This window comes from Halichoerus grypus, chromosome 5 (genome assembly GCF_964656455.1).
Source record: "Halichoerus grypus chromosome 5, mHalGry1.hap1.1, whole genome shotgun sequence".
NCBI lineage: Eukaryota > Metazoa > Chordata > Mammalia > Carnivora > Phocidae > Halichoerus > Halichoerus grypus.
In genome coordinates this window covers 114613224-114628603 of record NC_135716.1, presented here as the reverse complement: position 1 = coordinate 114628603, position 15380 = coordinate 114613224, and the positions used below count along the sequence as shown (strand labels likewise).

General features: G+C 38.1%; 2 protein-coding genes across 2 annotated transcripts in view; both read right to left on the bottom strand.

The window, feature by feature from the left end:
• The window catches only part of GTF2B (general transcription factor IIB), a 32010-nt gene extending 19445 nt beyond the window's left edge, over window positions 1-12565 (bottom strand). The window contains exons 1-2 of the mRNA XM_036099452.2: window positions 12442-12565; window positions 7831-7937 (exon numbers count right to left, since the gene is read on the bottom strand). Of these exons, the coding sequence (XP_035955345.1) occupies window positions 7831-7937; window positions 12442-12458 (124 nt within the window). The 5' untranslated portion in view covers window positions 12459-12565. The remainder of the gene's footprint in view (window positions 1-7830; window positions 7938-12441) is intronic.
• The window catches only part of KYAT3 (kynurenine aminotransferase 3), a 93500-nt gene continuing 90651 nt past the window's right edge, over window positions 12532-15380 (bottom strand). The window contains exon 14 of the mRNA XM_078072787.1: window positions 12532-12589. Within this exon, the coding sequence (XP_077928913.1) occupies window positions 12551-12589 (39 nt within the window). The 3' untranslated portion in view covers window positions 12532-12550. The remainder of the gene's footprint in view (window positions 12590-15380) is intronic.

Sequence of the window (15380 nt, the reverse complement as noted above, 5' to 3'; positions counted from 1 at the left end):
ACATGAAGAAAGTTAAACTTGGACAAATTGTGTAACTTGGTTATAGTTCCATAGCTCATTAACTAGTAGAGCCAAGCCTGGATTCGAAGGCCACTAGTTATACTAGGAACTATGGACACACGTAAGATATCTGCCCTATAGGAATTTGCAGTCTGGAGACATGGAAAACATGAAAACAAAGATGAAAACTCTAAAAGTACAGAAGATCTCAAAAAATGTGGTAAATTGTAAAGTTAATAGTACAGATTTGTGTTTCTTAATGTTACCGATGTATGACCTGAGCTAGAATTTCTAGAAATGGGGTCTGGAATCTTTTTCTTTTTTTTTTTTTTAAAGATTTTATTTATTTATTTGACACAGAGAGACACAGTGAGAGAGGGAACACAAGCAGGGGGAGTGGGAGAGAGAGAAGCAGGCTTCCCGCCGAGCAGGGAGCCCGATGCGGGGCTCGATCCCAGGACCCTGGGATCATGACCTGAGCCGAAGGCAGACGCTTAACGACTGAGCCACTCAGGTGCCCCGGGGTCTGGAATCTTTAAACAGCTGATTCTTAATGTACATTCATGCTTTAGATGCACTGGTATAAACAATATCCAGAAAGACTTTAAGAAGGAGAGGTCAAATTGGCTCATTTTTCTCATTCAAATCCACCTATACTATTTTCTGGTATTTTCCTTATATTCCTTTTAAGAACAATAAAAGACTTCAGTTTTAAATGGCACATAAAAAGTAGCTTTAACTAGAAATGATACCAGTAGATCTAAACACCACGTTATTTGAAATCCTAATTTATAAAAGTCATAACCAATTTTGTGTTTATTTTTTTTTTATTTTTTTTTTTTAAAGATTTTATTTATTTGACAGAGAGAGAGATAGCGAGAGCAGGAACACAAGCAGGGGGAGTGGGAGAGGGAGAAGCAGGCTTCCCGCCGAGCAGGGAGCCCAATGTGGGACTCAATCCCGGAACCCCGGGATCATGACCTGACCCGAAGGCAGACGCTTAACGACTGAGCCACCCAGGCGCCCACCAATTTTGTGTTTTAACAACTATTACAGCAGCTTGCTAACCTAATACTTTGCTGACTATAAACAATGTACAAGGTCAAATTTATGAACAAATTGATAATCTAAATATGATTACACTGCCACCTAGTGCTCAATTTTTACAGTGACACAATCACAATTAGGATTTGGGGGGAAAAACCCCACAAAACAGTGCTGTTAGAGCCAATAGTTTCATGACAGAAATGACAAAGCTTTGCTTTAAAAATTGGCCTTATTTTGAGATCACTACCAATATCCTAAGGATCACTGGTAAGGTTAAATAGCCAGTGACAACTCATAACACTTTCCATGTTTAAAATAAAAATCCTGTAATTCAAATAAAAAATTGACTTTTCCTAGTCAATTAGACAGTTATTACAAGTTAAATAGTATTAAAAATAGCCACAAAATATTGGGAACAACCCAAGTTACAGATGAAACTAAATATCACACAACCACTTAAATATGGGGGAAAAAAATTAAAAGACACTGAATGTTTGACAAACTGTATTTTCCAAAGATGGCAGCAATAATATCTCTCATCAATATGTTCTTCAGAAACATGACCTTATCTATCTCACACTGAGGGGGTACCTATTTCTCCACCCCTTCCAGTCTAGGTGGGCCCTATGACTGTTCTAATAGAATGCAGAAGTGATCCTATTCCAGGCATTGTCCTTAACTACCTGAGTCCAGCTTCCATGCTCTTGAAACACATGCTCTTGGGGTATTTCTCTTGGAAATCAACCACCATGTATGAAATATGACTACTCTGACACAATTATGGCAAAACTCTAGAGCATGGCACATCTGTATGGAGAGGCCAAAGGGCAGAGAAGAGGCAGAAATGTAGGAGAGAAAGCCATCATGTGGGGAGCGGGCACCTGGGTGGCTTGGTTAAGTGTCTGCCTTTGGCTCAGGTCATAATCCCAGGGTCCTGGGACTGAGCCCCGCATTGGGCTCCCTACTCGGCAGGGAGAGCCTGCTTCTCCCTGTCCCTCTGATGCTCCCCTTGCTTGTATTCTCTCTGTCAAATAAATAAATACAATCTTAAAAAAAAAAAAAAAAAAGAAAAGAAAGAAAAAGAAAAAGCCATCATGGAAGTGGATCCTCCAGGTCCAGCTTGACCCATAAAATCATAATCAACTAAAATGGCTGGTATAAACCGTTAAGTTCTCAAGTAGTTTGTCATGTAATTGAAACAGAAACTGGTTCCTAAAAGTATGATGTTGTTTAAGAAAAACCTAAAACACTTTAGGCACTGGTTTTGAGACTGAGTGGTGGGCCTCAAGAATCCTATGAATGAAGGCTTGAAGGACAATGAGAAGAGTGTTGTTAGAGACTGAAGAAAAGGCAGTTTATAATCATGTAAGTTTTTTTTTTGTATTATGAAATTATTTCACTAAAAAAGGTGGTAGTCATGGGCTCTGTTGAGAGGGGTAATATATGGCTCTGAAGATAACAACTAAGCAATATCTAGTGTTGAGCTGGAAATTAAGAGGAGTTATAGTGACAACAGGCTGCCCTGTTTAAGCACAAGTTAAATATTAAGTATATAGTTGTCAAGAAAACCAATTCTAAGAGTTCCAGTTTCTAAAGTTGTCTGATTATTTAAATCAGAAGCTACTGAAAAAGCTTGTTCAATAAAATGGTATAATCTGAAAAGTTTCATAAAAGGTAAAATGTTACAGCAAGCACATTCAAACCATGTAAACCAAGATTATTTATTAGGAAGCACATGATGACACGTGAATTTAAATCTCTATTATGAACATCAATATCTCAAATGTGAAAAAAGCCACAAATTTTATGCCCTTAGTGGATTGCAGAATATTGGCCCAGACTAATTTCTTCCTTGTCTCCATAGCATAAGAGATAAAGGCAGAACTGAGCTGGCAACAGAGAGCATATGCCTTTAAACCAACAAGTTGATGCAAAGCCAATTAAATATATAATACAATCTCAATTTATGATCAATCTATGACAGCAATGTATGTGTTTGTGTATATATGTACACATGCACATGTATTTTTAAAATTTAGACTCACAGACTGTCATGTTCATTTAAGCTCTTTTCAACATAATTTGATGATCTCTTCAGCAAAACGGAACTTTATTAGCAGACTCTTGCCTGCCCACCCTCACGGAATAGATTATTCACTTGCAGGACACACTGCAGGTTAAGTTATACACTGAACCACAAATATGTGAATGAAGCTACTGTCTATTTTAAAACAGGTGTTACTGGGCGCCTGGGTGGCTCAGTCATTAGGCATCTGCCTTTGGCTCAGTTCATGATCCCAGGGTCCTGGGATTGAGCCCCACATCGGGCTCCCTGTTCAGCGGGGAGTCTGCTTCTCCCTCACCCTCTGCTTGCCTCTCTGCCTACTTGTGCTCTCCCTCTCTCTCTGTCAAATAAATAAATAAAATCTTAAAAAAAAAACCAAAAACACAGGTGTTACATTTTATGTCAGAAAAACCAATTATCACAAAAAGATATTTCTGTATATAGAAAGGAAGTTTAATCAGATTATATTTTTTAATTTTCAAGCCTCACAATTAGGCTAATTGCTTTAGTTAGCATAAAATATAGTAGTTCCAATGCTGGTGTTCAAGACTAATAAGTAAATAAAGCAAACTAAAAGAAAATTAACTTCCTTTGGTTTGATATAAGCAGAAAAATGCAAGTAAAAATTAGGGATTCCAACCACAAAAAAGCATGTAAGCCTTGTGAATTAGATCTTCCTTCTCCAGCTGGTTCATCTTACACAACTATCTTGCTAGTCTGAAGTAGAAGTGAAGCTGATGGAAGGGCTGATGCAAAATTTCTGCACTATTTTAAATGACTACATTTAGGAGAGCCAAGAAGCTGAAATGATCTTCAGTCTTCTGTCTCTGCCTCACTCTGACATACTATCAGTTTGATCTTAATACTGTGGAATTAGAATGCTCTCATTTAACTTAATCGGCAAACATTTTCTGTAAAGGGCCATGTAGTAAATATTTTAGGTTTTGTGGGTCAAGAGCCTAAACTGCGGCACTTACATAAAGAGGAAAACTCCACTAATTTTTTATTGATGAAATTAAAATTAAAAATTAAAATATAATAGTTTGTTATAATACATATCTACTACTGAGAAAGAGTAGAATTCTCTCTTGGGGTGATAGTATTTCACTTAATTGGAATTCAGTTAGCGTTCTCTATCATCAAAATCAATTACAAATGTTCATCTGTCAATGCTGTATTAACAGGATTTTATGTATTTCATTTTTAAAAAAGTCTTTTGCACACACAGATAAGTACTGCCAAATACTGATATTAATCTGCAAGCATATGATTTTAATTGAGCATATTCATTGCTTGAAAGGCATTTATAGAATTTTATTACATTCTTCTGATATTTTGCCTTTTAACATGTCATTACATTGTAGATTAATCACTCCCAATTGAAGGTTAGGTGGGAGCTCCTTAATTGCAGAGTTAAACGGATTCTGAAATGTGAAAATTTCCTTTGCATCCAGGTCTGAAAAGCACTGATTAAAATATAGTTTGAGTCTGGAAAATATACCTGCTGCAGATCTGTGTGGGAATGAAGATCCTAGTTCCTGTTTTAACTTCTGACAGCAATGAAAGTATATAAAATACATTAAAGTAATTTGACATTGTTTGTGATTCAAATAATGTTAGTTGTTGTGAAACTGACTTTACTACAGTGCCATTTTAACATATAGGCACTGTTTTGCCTTACAATTCTAGGCTGAATTAATTAATATTAGCAAGTCTGCAGCAAAAGCTAATTTCTAAAGCCATTCGGTGTTCAACAGCAGTGGCTGAAAGCAGTACTGGATTCAGAAAAATTTCAACTTGGCCCTGAGCTCAAAAACAATTACAAGAAAACTTTGCTACTGCTAAGCTATCAAATTACTGTGTGGTAGGCAAGTCGAGATATTCAGCTTCTATTTCTGACAATGATTCACTGAAGTGATGACAGTTAAGTCCATGAGAGTGAATGAAGTTCACTACTGATACTGTTACTGATCAGTTATGTGAGAGATTCAAACCTTTTCTACAATGTATCTGCTGATGAATACAACAAAGAACTACAGGCTTTAAAAATCTTACATTTTCACAATCTTTGTAAATTTCTCCTACTAAGTCTTCTTCCACATGCATTTTTCCAGGATCAGTTGTGACACATCTTAGCAGATTCCCCTTCAGGTTGTACTGAATTAGCATTTTTGTAACTCTTTAAAAATAGTTTCTCCTGTAGTTGTTCCATGCAGATGATTCAAACTCTTAAAAACTCTACACTGACACCTTGAATAAACAACTCAGTAACATCTAGCTAGTCATCAAGAGTCCAGGAAAAATACTTGAAATTTGCCTGGACTTTTAACTATTGATGTTGCTCCCAAAGTCCTCAACTCTTCAAGCAACTGTTTTTGCAGAGAGGCTAATCGTCTTAAATAAGTTTATTTTTTCTGGACATGTTTCTTCAGCTACCACAATCAAGCACGAATTAATTAACTCATCATTGGTAAATGGCTTTCCCTGCATGGGCTACAAATAAGCCACTCAGAAACTTACTTTAACTGCAGCCTTATTTTTATTCTTTGATGTTGGTGAAGAAATTCTGCTATGATGAGATGTTCCACTTTACATTTTCTAAATTTTCTGATCATTGTTTTTACTGAGTTGGCATGATGAGTGTTTATCTGGTAATGTCAAAGGTTACTGTACTCTTTTAGCAGAGCTATAGTTTCACTGCATAATAAATACAGTGCTTTGCCATCTAATTCAATAACAAAATAACCCACACTCCACTGTACCTTAAAAGCATGACATTCAAAGTTGCCTTTTTTTTTTTTTTTGACACAATGGGTATGCAATGGTAACAAAATGTTGCAGTATGGAGACAGGCTTTGTACTCAAGATGCTGAGGAGTTGTAACTACATTACTGGGATTTATAGTGCACTGGGCAGCAGTATGACGTGATGAGAACATCACATCTGGTTTCTGCTGCAACTACTAAATCCTGGTGTCACAGTGTGAAAGCAGTCATAGACAACAGATACCAAGCAAGTGTGGCTGTGTCCAGTAAAACTTTATGTATGGATACTGAAATCTGAATTTGATATTATTTTCATATGTCCCCAAATGTTACTATTCTTTGGATTTTCTTCAACCACTTAAACATGTAAAAGCCATTCTTAGCAGGCAGGTCAAATATAAAATAGGTGGTGGGTCATAGTATGCCTATCTCACACTGAACTCATTTTACTATGAAAGGCAATCTAGGATAGAAATTTGACTCCATGTAGACAGTGGAGCTTCACTGCCACACTAAACTTCAGTTTCTCATCTCTAACATGAACATAATATTAGTACTCACCTCAAAGGTTTCTCTGAGGATAAACTGAGTGAATATGTAAATCATTTAAAACAGTGCCCAGCATATATAAGCTATTAATATTGCTTACTGAGTAGAATTCAATTAATTTTAAGTGGATTTTAGTTCCTATTAGCGACTCTCTATGATTTAAAACTCCCACTGGAGGTCTGAGGCGAGCAGCCTACTTGGATGAATATTACAGATGTCTCCAAGTAAGACAATTCCATAATATATCACCACCAATGTTTCTGTTATACGTCCCATAATCCTACTAGCACTTTCATTTCTAAGTATTTCAAATGGCTAAGTATTACTCCTTTTTTCAGGCACTAGCTGCAACCCCACCATAAGAATAATTTTTGAACAGACCATCTCTATTCAAAATTTGGCTACATATCTGGATAAGTGAGCAAGTAGGAACAAAATGAAAATTTTAAGCAGTATTTTTGACAATAATTTTATACCAGAAATTCATAAATAAATCATTCTATATAAGTGATTGGCTCTGTTAACTGAAAGGCCTTGGATGAGACTCAGTACAGATATACCTTTATTACCCTAAAACAAATCTTGTTTAAATATCTAAAAGCCACAAAAGTTAGATTAAATTTACTCATTTTTTTTAAAGACTTAGTTATTTTGAGAGTGACAGAGAGAGGGAGAGGGGGCAGAGGGGGAGGGATAGGGAGAGAGAATCTCAAGCACACTCCACACTGAGCACAGAGCCTAATGTGGGGCTGGATCCCACAACCCTGAGATCATGACCTCAGCCAAAACCAAGAGTCGAATGCTTAACTGACTGAGCCATCCAGGCACACCTTATTCATTATTTCATATACACAAGTTTCACCACCACCACCCCAGCACCCCATCAAATATTTAAGATTAAGGACTCAGGAGGGATGCCTGGGTGGCTCAGTCAGTGAAGCATCTGCCTTTGGCTCAGGTCATGATCTGGGGTCCTGAGATCATCAAGCCCTGCGTTGGGCTCTCTGCTCTGGGGAGTCTGCTTTTCCCTCTCTCTCTGTGCTCACTCGAGCGCTCTCTCGCTCTCGCTCTCTCTCTCAAGTAAATAAAATCTTTAAAAAAAAAAAGACTAAGGACTCCAAAGACTAAGGACTGAGGGCCTTTTCTTTTGGATTGGTTGTCTCAATTTTAAATGTTCCTTCATACCCCACATTATGAAATATATACATTTGTATAGACAATAAAATATGGTATCTCTGACTTTACTCTTGTTTTTTTTCCTAATTCTTCTTGTTTGTTAGTTGTATAAATAATTACCTGCAGGGAAAAAAATCAAAATGTATTCATTAAAAGAAACTTTGGGAAATATACAAAAGCAAAGTACCCAAAATAGTGATTTCAATTAAAACCATAATAACTGCTTACCTACAACCAGGCCACATTCTGGACAGATCATATCACCAGCTCTGTAGTCCTCCACTAAAATCGCATCTGGATGGTTTGGACACGTGACTCTTGGAAGAGCATCCAAGCTAAATGGGGAAAAAAAAAAAAAAGAACTTTTTATATTCTCCCAACCAATATGTAACAAAGTAGTCTTTTGGGGGGAAGAAGGGTAAAGAAAGATTTTGAACACTTTCCCAATACTGTACATGTATAATACACTTAAGCTAAATCTTCAAAGTAAACCAGTTAGGTAACTTTTAATTCCAGCTAGTAATTAACAGATTCCATTAGAATTGTTTTTTCTAAGAACAGTTAGGTTTGCAGACATGGAAGGCTTTAAAAACCTAAATGGAAAGTAAGTCTTTTTTCTCTTAACAGGTAGGCTACCTCTTAACAGGTAGGCTACTAAGATTTTTAAAAATCTTGATTAGCATAGAAATGAGTAGCTACCATAATAACCTGTGACATTTACATATAATCATCTGGTTGTGTGACCTACCACTTATTTCTCTGGTTGGAGAATAAATTTCAAGTCTGTTTTTTTCTATTTGCTGGATATTTTAGTAATAGATTTAGAATAGTACACCAAACCTAACAGGTAGATAGAGGAGGGTGGTAGATATGTCTCTGCTGAACTTAAGACCTGAGGATTTCATTTAGTCCAAAAAATGAGTTTGCTACCATTCAAGAAATGGTTTCAAAAGGTACTTTGTAATCTATTTGTGATAGTACTAATTTGCTCAATTATTCTATTTTGAAAATAAAGCAGTTTGGGGAAGACAAATCAATCTTAAATGACACAAAAGTATCAGTTTTACAAAAGCAACAAAGAGGGGTGTCTTGCTAGCTCAGTGGGGAGAGCACCTGACTCTTGATCTCAGGGCTGTGAGTTCAAGCCCCACATTGGGCATAGAGCTTACTTTAAAAAAATAAAAATTAAAATGAAATAAAGAGCAACAAAGATATTTAACATAGATTTAGTAGTTAATTCCCTCACAATCATAAGTGTTTGGTATCATAGAAAATAAGCCCTCTTTAAAAGTTCACTTGAAATACTACAGCACAAGGTTGTTATGGCCATCACAAATATATATCTAGGGGTGCCTGGGTGGCTCAGTCCATTAAGTGTCTGCCTTTGGCTCAGGTCATGATCCCAGGGTCTTGGGATGGAGTCCCTCGTTTCAGTCTCTGTCTCCCTCTCCCCCTCCCCCTGCTCTCATTCTCTCTCTCACTGTCTCACTCTCATACACATGTGTTAATAAATAAAATCTTTAAGAAACAAAACAAAAACAAAAAACCCCCACAAATATACATTTAAAAGACATCATTAACCATTTTTACAGTAAGTAAGCAGATATTTGTGGTTTTGGATAAATTTTCTAATGTCAACAAATATAATTCAGAATGTTAACTCTCAACATAGGTGATTCCCACTGAAAAACTAATAACCCACATTCCCAAAATGTATATATTCAAATTAACCAAAACACGTCTTGGATCTTTTCATTGGGAAAATGGAGGAATAGAGGTTTGTTTTATAGTCACACTTATTCCATAAATTCCTATTAGGGAAATATTTTAATACCTTATGACAAATAAATTAAGAAATTAGTATAAATTATGAAAAACTATGTTGAAATAAAGGAAATTCTTAGCAGAATAAAAGTAATTACAAAGAGGCAGCTATATGGCACACAGCATACAAAGATAAGGACTAATATATTTTGCACTATTAAAAAGTATCTTGTGCATGTATATAAATGATATGTAAACATCTCAAAGATACGCTAAGTAAAAAGAGTAAGTTAGGGATTTTTAAAGATTTTATTTGAGAAAGGAGAGAAAAAGTGTGGGGGAGAGGGAGAGAGAATCTGAAGCAGACTCCACACTGAGCACAGAGCCCGACACAGGGCTCGATCCCACAAGGGAGAAGATCATGACCTGAGCCAAAACCAAAAGTTCGATGCTTAACTGACTGAGCCACCCAGGTGCCCCTAGGGATTTTATACAAAAATGGAAAAAAATATGAATTACAGTTATACTCAGTAAAAAAGATAACTCCCAAAATGCTATCAAAAGAAACTAAACATAGAGGAAAACACAGGCCATTTATATAAACTTTAAAGTGGGCAAAACAAATCTATCGTGTTAGAAGTTGGGATGTGGTTATCTTTGGAAAGGGGGTAATGGCTGAGGTCACAAGGAGGCTTCCAGGATGCCAGTGGTATTTAATTTCTTGACCTGGGTGGTAGCTATGTGTGTGTGCTCATTTTGTAACTGAACTGTGCACTTAAAATGTGTGTGCTAACTTCACGAAAAAGGTAAAAAGCAAGGTAGCAAACAGTGTTTACAACAGACTTTGGGGGAAGAAGAAAGGTTAGCGCTCTTTGTTAACCATGCTTGTTAAACCACAGAATCCTTAGGAAAACACGAAGAAGCAGGTTACAATGGCTGCTTTGGGGGAGAATTAGATGGCTGAGAGCTAGAGAAGAAAAAAACTGCTTTTCACTTTTCTTCTTGTTTTTGCACTATTTGTGTGTGTTACCTATCCAAAATAAAATAAATCACAATAAAGTAGTCAACTTTAATCAGAATACCCACAGGAGTAATACAAAAGAGGAACCACAAGAGTAGGGTAGTGGGGGAAGTAAGGGAGAGAAATGAAAGGGAAAGAATGAAGTAAACAACCACCAATGACATTAAAACAATTTAGAGTCCCTAAGGAGCCAGATAAATCCAAATCTCACTTTATAGCTATCACTTATTGGGTGCCTACTGTGTATCTAGTGCTACATATATATTATTAATCTTCAAAGCAAACCTGCAAAATAAGGGTTATTTCCCTTCTAAAGATTAAGCTCAGAAAATGATTAGCCTAAAATCACAGAATAGTGGTGGAGTTTAGATTTGAACTGACAACATTTGTGCTTTTCTCTGTGAAAACACCGGGCAGTTTCATAACCTAGTAACTGCATCTTCCTCAGGGGGAAAAAAGCTAAAGGCAGAAATACTAACATTTACCTTTGTTCTCACTGGTAGAAAAACTCGAGATGGACAACTGCAATGACACATATATTTAAGACCTGGACGTGTCCAGAAAAAATTTATTTCAAAGATTATTTTTTAACAAATGAAGAAAATAAAGGCACACAAAGGAAAGTGTATTCTTTTGGTAAAGAATCTATCACATGAACTTACTATATTTAACTGCTGCAAATTTTTCTTACAAACACAATTTCCTGTCCTATTATACGGAAAAGCTATGCCCAAATATGACCACACTGACCTTCCAGATCTACTGCCATAAGAGAACATAAGTCGTATTTAGGTGTCTTTGGGTAGCTGAAGTTTTCCACTTACCTACAAGGAAGGCTTTCCCAACAGAGCCACACCCAGATAGAATGATTGAGCATTCAATCACACAATTACAATCAGTAAACAAGACTGTCATTGGCTTTAAGAGTTGTTTCCAAGTTGTTTTACCCAATGCTGCCTCCACCAACACCTTTTTTTTTTTTTTTTTAAGTACAGTAACATAAAGCAGTAAGTCTTAGGAGTTAACACAAAAGGACCTGGACTTCTTCAGTTTGCTATTTTGTGATAATGGCTTTCATTGGGAACTCAATTCCATAGATAACAAGTTCAGTGAAATTATGCCAGTTACCTCTCAGAGGCTATAGAACTAAGTTGATACTTTCAATACATTATGAGTTAACTAGAGGCCAATTGTGTGATAACAGGAAATAGATAAGAGATTCTACACTTTGTTCTAACACTAACCTTGGAAAAGTCAACACTGGCATGACTCAGTTTACACTGATTCAAAAATACTAATATCTACCTCATAGTGGTAATGAGAGAGATAATTAGGGTCTACAAGCATTTTTCAGATCACAGGATTAAAGGCTGCCTCTAAGGGCTCTGCACGCATTTCCTGTAGATGTGAGTACATCACATTTTAAAGACTATATTAGAGTGACTTCCCAGCATATGTAAGTAATTTTCTGCGGGAAAGATTTTCTTCAGGAGTATGCAGAAGACATTTGTAAAAAAATAAACCTCTTAGAAGGGAACTTATCAACTCTTCGGAAATGCCCTAGCTTCCATTTCAGAAGGCCTCTGGGATGGTAATCAGTTTCCATCAGGCTGACGTCCCTAACTTTCTAGCTGTCAGATCGATAAGGGCCTGGAACTAACCCTTTCCCGCTCTTTGGAAAGGATCGTGGGCTGATTGAGCCACAGCTAGAAAAACAAGCGTAGAAAAAATTAACAAGAAAAAACACGGTTAAAATACTCAAAAAGGACGCGAAACCAGGGGCTGGGGACACAGGGGCCCCCACAGGGTGGTGCCTGGGTGAGAAAACAAGCCGGGACGCTGGAGTGGTAACGCCGACGGCTCGGTACCCCCTGCGACACCCCTGACAGCCCTGCCGTCTGGAAGTGCCTTTGTCCGGCTCGGCCAGTCAGTCCGCCGCCTGTCCCCGCACCTCCCGAGCGCTTTGCCCGACGCGACAGCCCCGGTGGCCGCCTGACAGCTCTGGCACTCTCCGCCCGCCCCTTAGCTAGCCCGGCTCGGCCGGACATACTAACCGGCTGGTAGACGCCATCTTCACGGCCACTGCGGTCCCAGCTAGAAGCCACAACAGACGCACCAAGAACAGGAAGAGATTGTGGCGACGAGACGCTCTAAGACGGGCTTTTATAGGCGAGCCACCCACGCAGTCGTAATAGGGCGCGGCTACGGGTCGGGAGAAAGGCCAAGAAAAGTGAGATTCTGTACGCCACGTGCTTTGCGTTTTTTTATTTTCCTATTCCGTTTCTGTGATTTGCCCTGCTGCTGAGCGAATCAACAAAACTACCTAGGAAAATTCTCAAGGCAACTCTACAAACGGGCTACACCAAAGATACCCTCAACTGGACTGAGTTAAAATACAAAGACAACCCGGCCTTCGTGGTGGGGGCAAAGCCCACATTCCCGAGGGTTTGCTACCCACCTCCCAGCCTGCTGTCAGTTAGGCCAGTTTGAGCGCAAATCTTACTTGCCCAGAGGGGCGATTCCACTTAAGGAATTTGGAATAAAGAGAGAAATTCACTTAGGTCAGCCAGAACAGGTGTCAATGCAGACTCTGTCATCAGCTAGCAAGCTGTCTCTTCTTAGGCACATTCCTTCTCCTTTCTGTGCAAGGGGTAATAGTATCTGCTTTGCATACCCTTTTAGAACTGGCAGGAGATGAAACAAAACCTTGTGAGAGCACTCTGCACCCCTGAGGCAGGGAGATGTGGGCCCTATCCTAATTTTTTTCCATGGCCTTTGCAAATTTGGCTGATAGCCGAAGTACAGAGAACTTAGTAGAATGTTTGATACCTCAAAAGGACCCCAGATTTATTAATTAGCCAAACTAACGTCAGAATAGTAATAATAATAACAATACCACCACCAATCTGCTGAAAATAAACCGACCTTGACCCTGTGGGAATCAGAGGAAAGAGGGTGCTCCAGGTTTCTATGGGGATGAGGACTTAGAATATAGTGGCTGCTTTGTTCACTTGGGCTTGGGACCTAAATGCCACTGAACCCTCATTGTTTTCTTGAAAGGTGGGAAAGGCTCGCTTCCTCAGAAAGAACAAGGGGTGTAAGAAGCAAAAGTTTAGGAACTGAAATCTGAAATCTGGCTGGAGATGGGAGAGCTTTTTTGTTTGTTTGTTTTTTCTTTTTCTTTTTCCAGTCTTCCAATCTGTAATTCTGTAATTTAAAAACTTGACTGACTACTTGACTGTACTTTGGCTGGTGGGGGGTGGGAGGTGGGGTTCTCCCTTAATATCTGGAAAAGTTTCAAAAATGCCAGTTCATTTCAGCTGTGCCAAATGCAACCAGAAAAGGGCTTGGGGGTGCTCCACCCCATTGGGGCAGGAAGTTTTTATAGATAGAGCACTTTGACTTGGTAGAAAAAGGAGGAGAGGAGGAGGAGGGCAACTAGACACCTCTGGAAGATCAAGAATAAGGACCTACCACCTAATGGTTTATGGTAGGCATTCAGTAATGTTTGCAGAAGAAAGAAATCAGAGAAGTTGAAACCCCAGAGGAAAGAAGCTGGGCAACCTGTTAAATTACTTCTGCCCCCACCTGGAGGGTCTCTTATCTGTCATAACCTAGTTAGGATTTCTTTTATATTAAAATAGAACAATTTAGGTAGGTCATTCTTTTTCTTTTGTTTGTACAGCATAGGCAATTTATATAGCATTTTCATCAACATTTATCCCATTTAATCTTTACATCTGATCCTGAGATTAAAAAACACAACACACACACACACACACACACACACACACACACACACGCACATAGAGTTGGGGTTTTATCATGTAGTAATCAATGAGCCAGACTAACATTTACCAAATCTTCTGGTTTGTCAGTATCATCATTTCTATTTAACTTCAATATGTGAATGAATTAAGTAAACTAATTCATTCAAATCAATTACTTAAATTAATTCATCTTTTTTAACTTAAACATTTATTTTATAAGTTCACATTGCTACTGTGACATCAAAATTGATGTGCTAGTTATCGTTCTTCTAAAGTATAAAATGCTTTACATACCTAATAATTTTTGAGAAGTTTGTGATCCACCTAGATATATATTTTTTATTTATTGAGGTGTTACATACCACAGAATTCACCTGTTTAGAAGTCAGTGACTTTCAGTAATTTAAAGGGTTTTTTTTTTAAGATTTTATTTTTAAGTAATTTCTACACCCAATGTGGAGCTTGAATCCACAACCCCAGATCAAGAGTCACATGCTCTACTGATTGAGCCAGCCAGGCACCCCTTTAGTAATTTTACCAAGTTGTGCATACATCCCTAATCCAGTTTTAGCACATTTCCGTCATCCCAGTAAGAGCACTCATGCCCAGGGGTGCTGGGTGGCTCAGTAGGTTAAGTGTGTGCCTTCAGCTCAACTCATGATTCCAGGGTCCTGAGATCAAGCCCCACATCAGGCTCCCTGCTCAGTGAGGAGCCTGCTTCTCTCTCTCCTCCCCACTTGTGCTCTCTCTCTCCCAATCTCTGTCTCTTCACTCTCAAATAAATAAAGAAAATCTTAAAAAAAAAAAAAAAAAAAGAGCCCACTCATGCCCATGGACAGTTAATGTGAATTCCACTTCCAGCCCCAGGAATCACTTTTCTGGACTTTTCATGTAAATGGAATCATATAATATGTGGTCTCTTGTGTCTGGCTTCTTGGCATAATGTGGTGGAGGTTCATTAAATCTAGCTTGTGGCCTCACTTTTGGAAACATTGAGAGAAAATGACGTTTTCCTAACCTAAGCAAGGTTTGACAAATATTTGTTTAGAAATTATATGACAATTCTGCTAGGCTAGGAAGAATGGAGGATTCAATGAAATGTATGGCCAGATCTGACTTGGACTCTTGGAAATGGGATGAAATGCCCAGAATATTAGATAAGCCTCATGTGCCTGGTGCCTAATGTAATAGGTATTACTTCTAGAAATGTGAGGGTTTTTTAA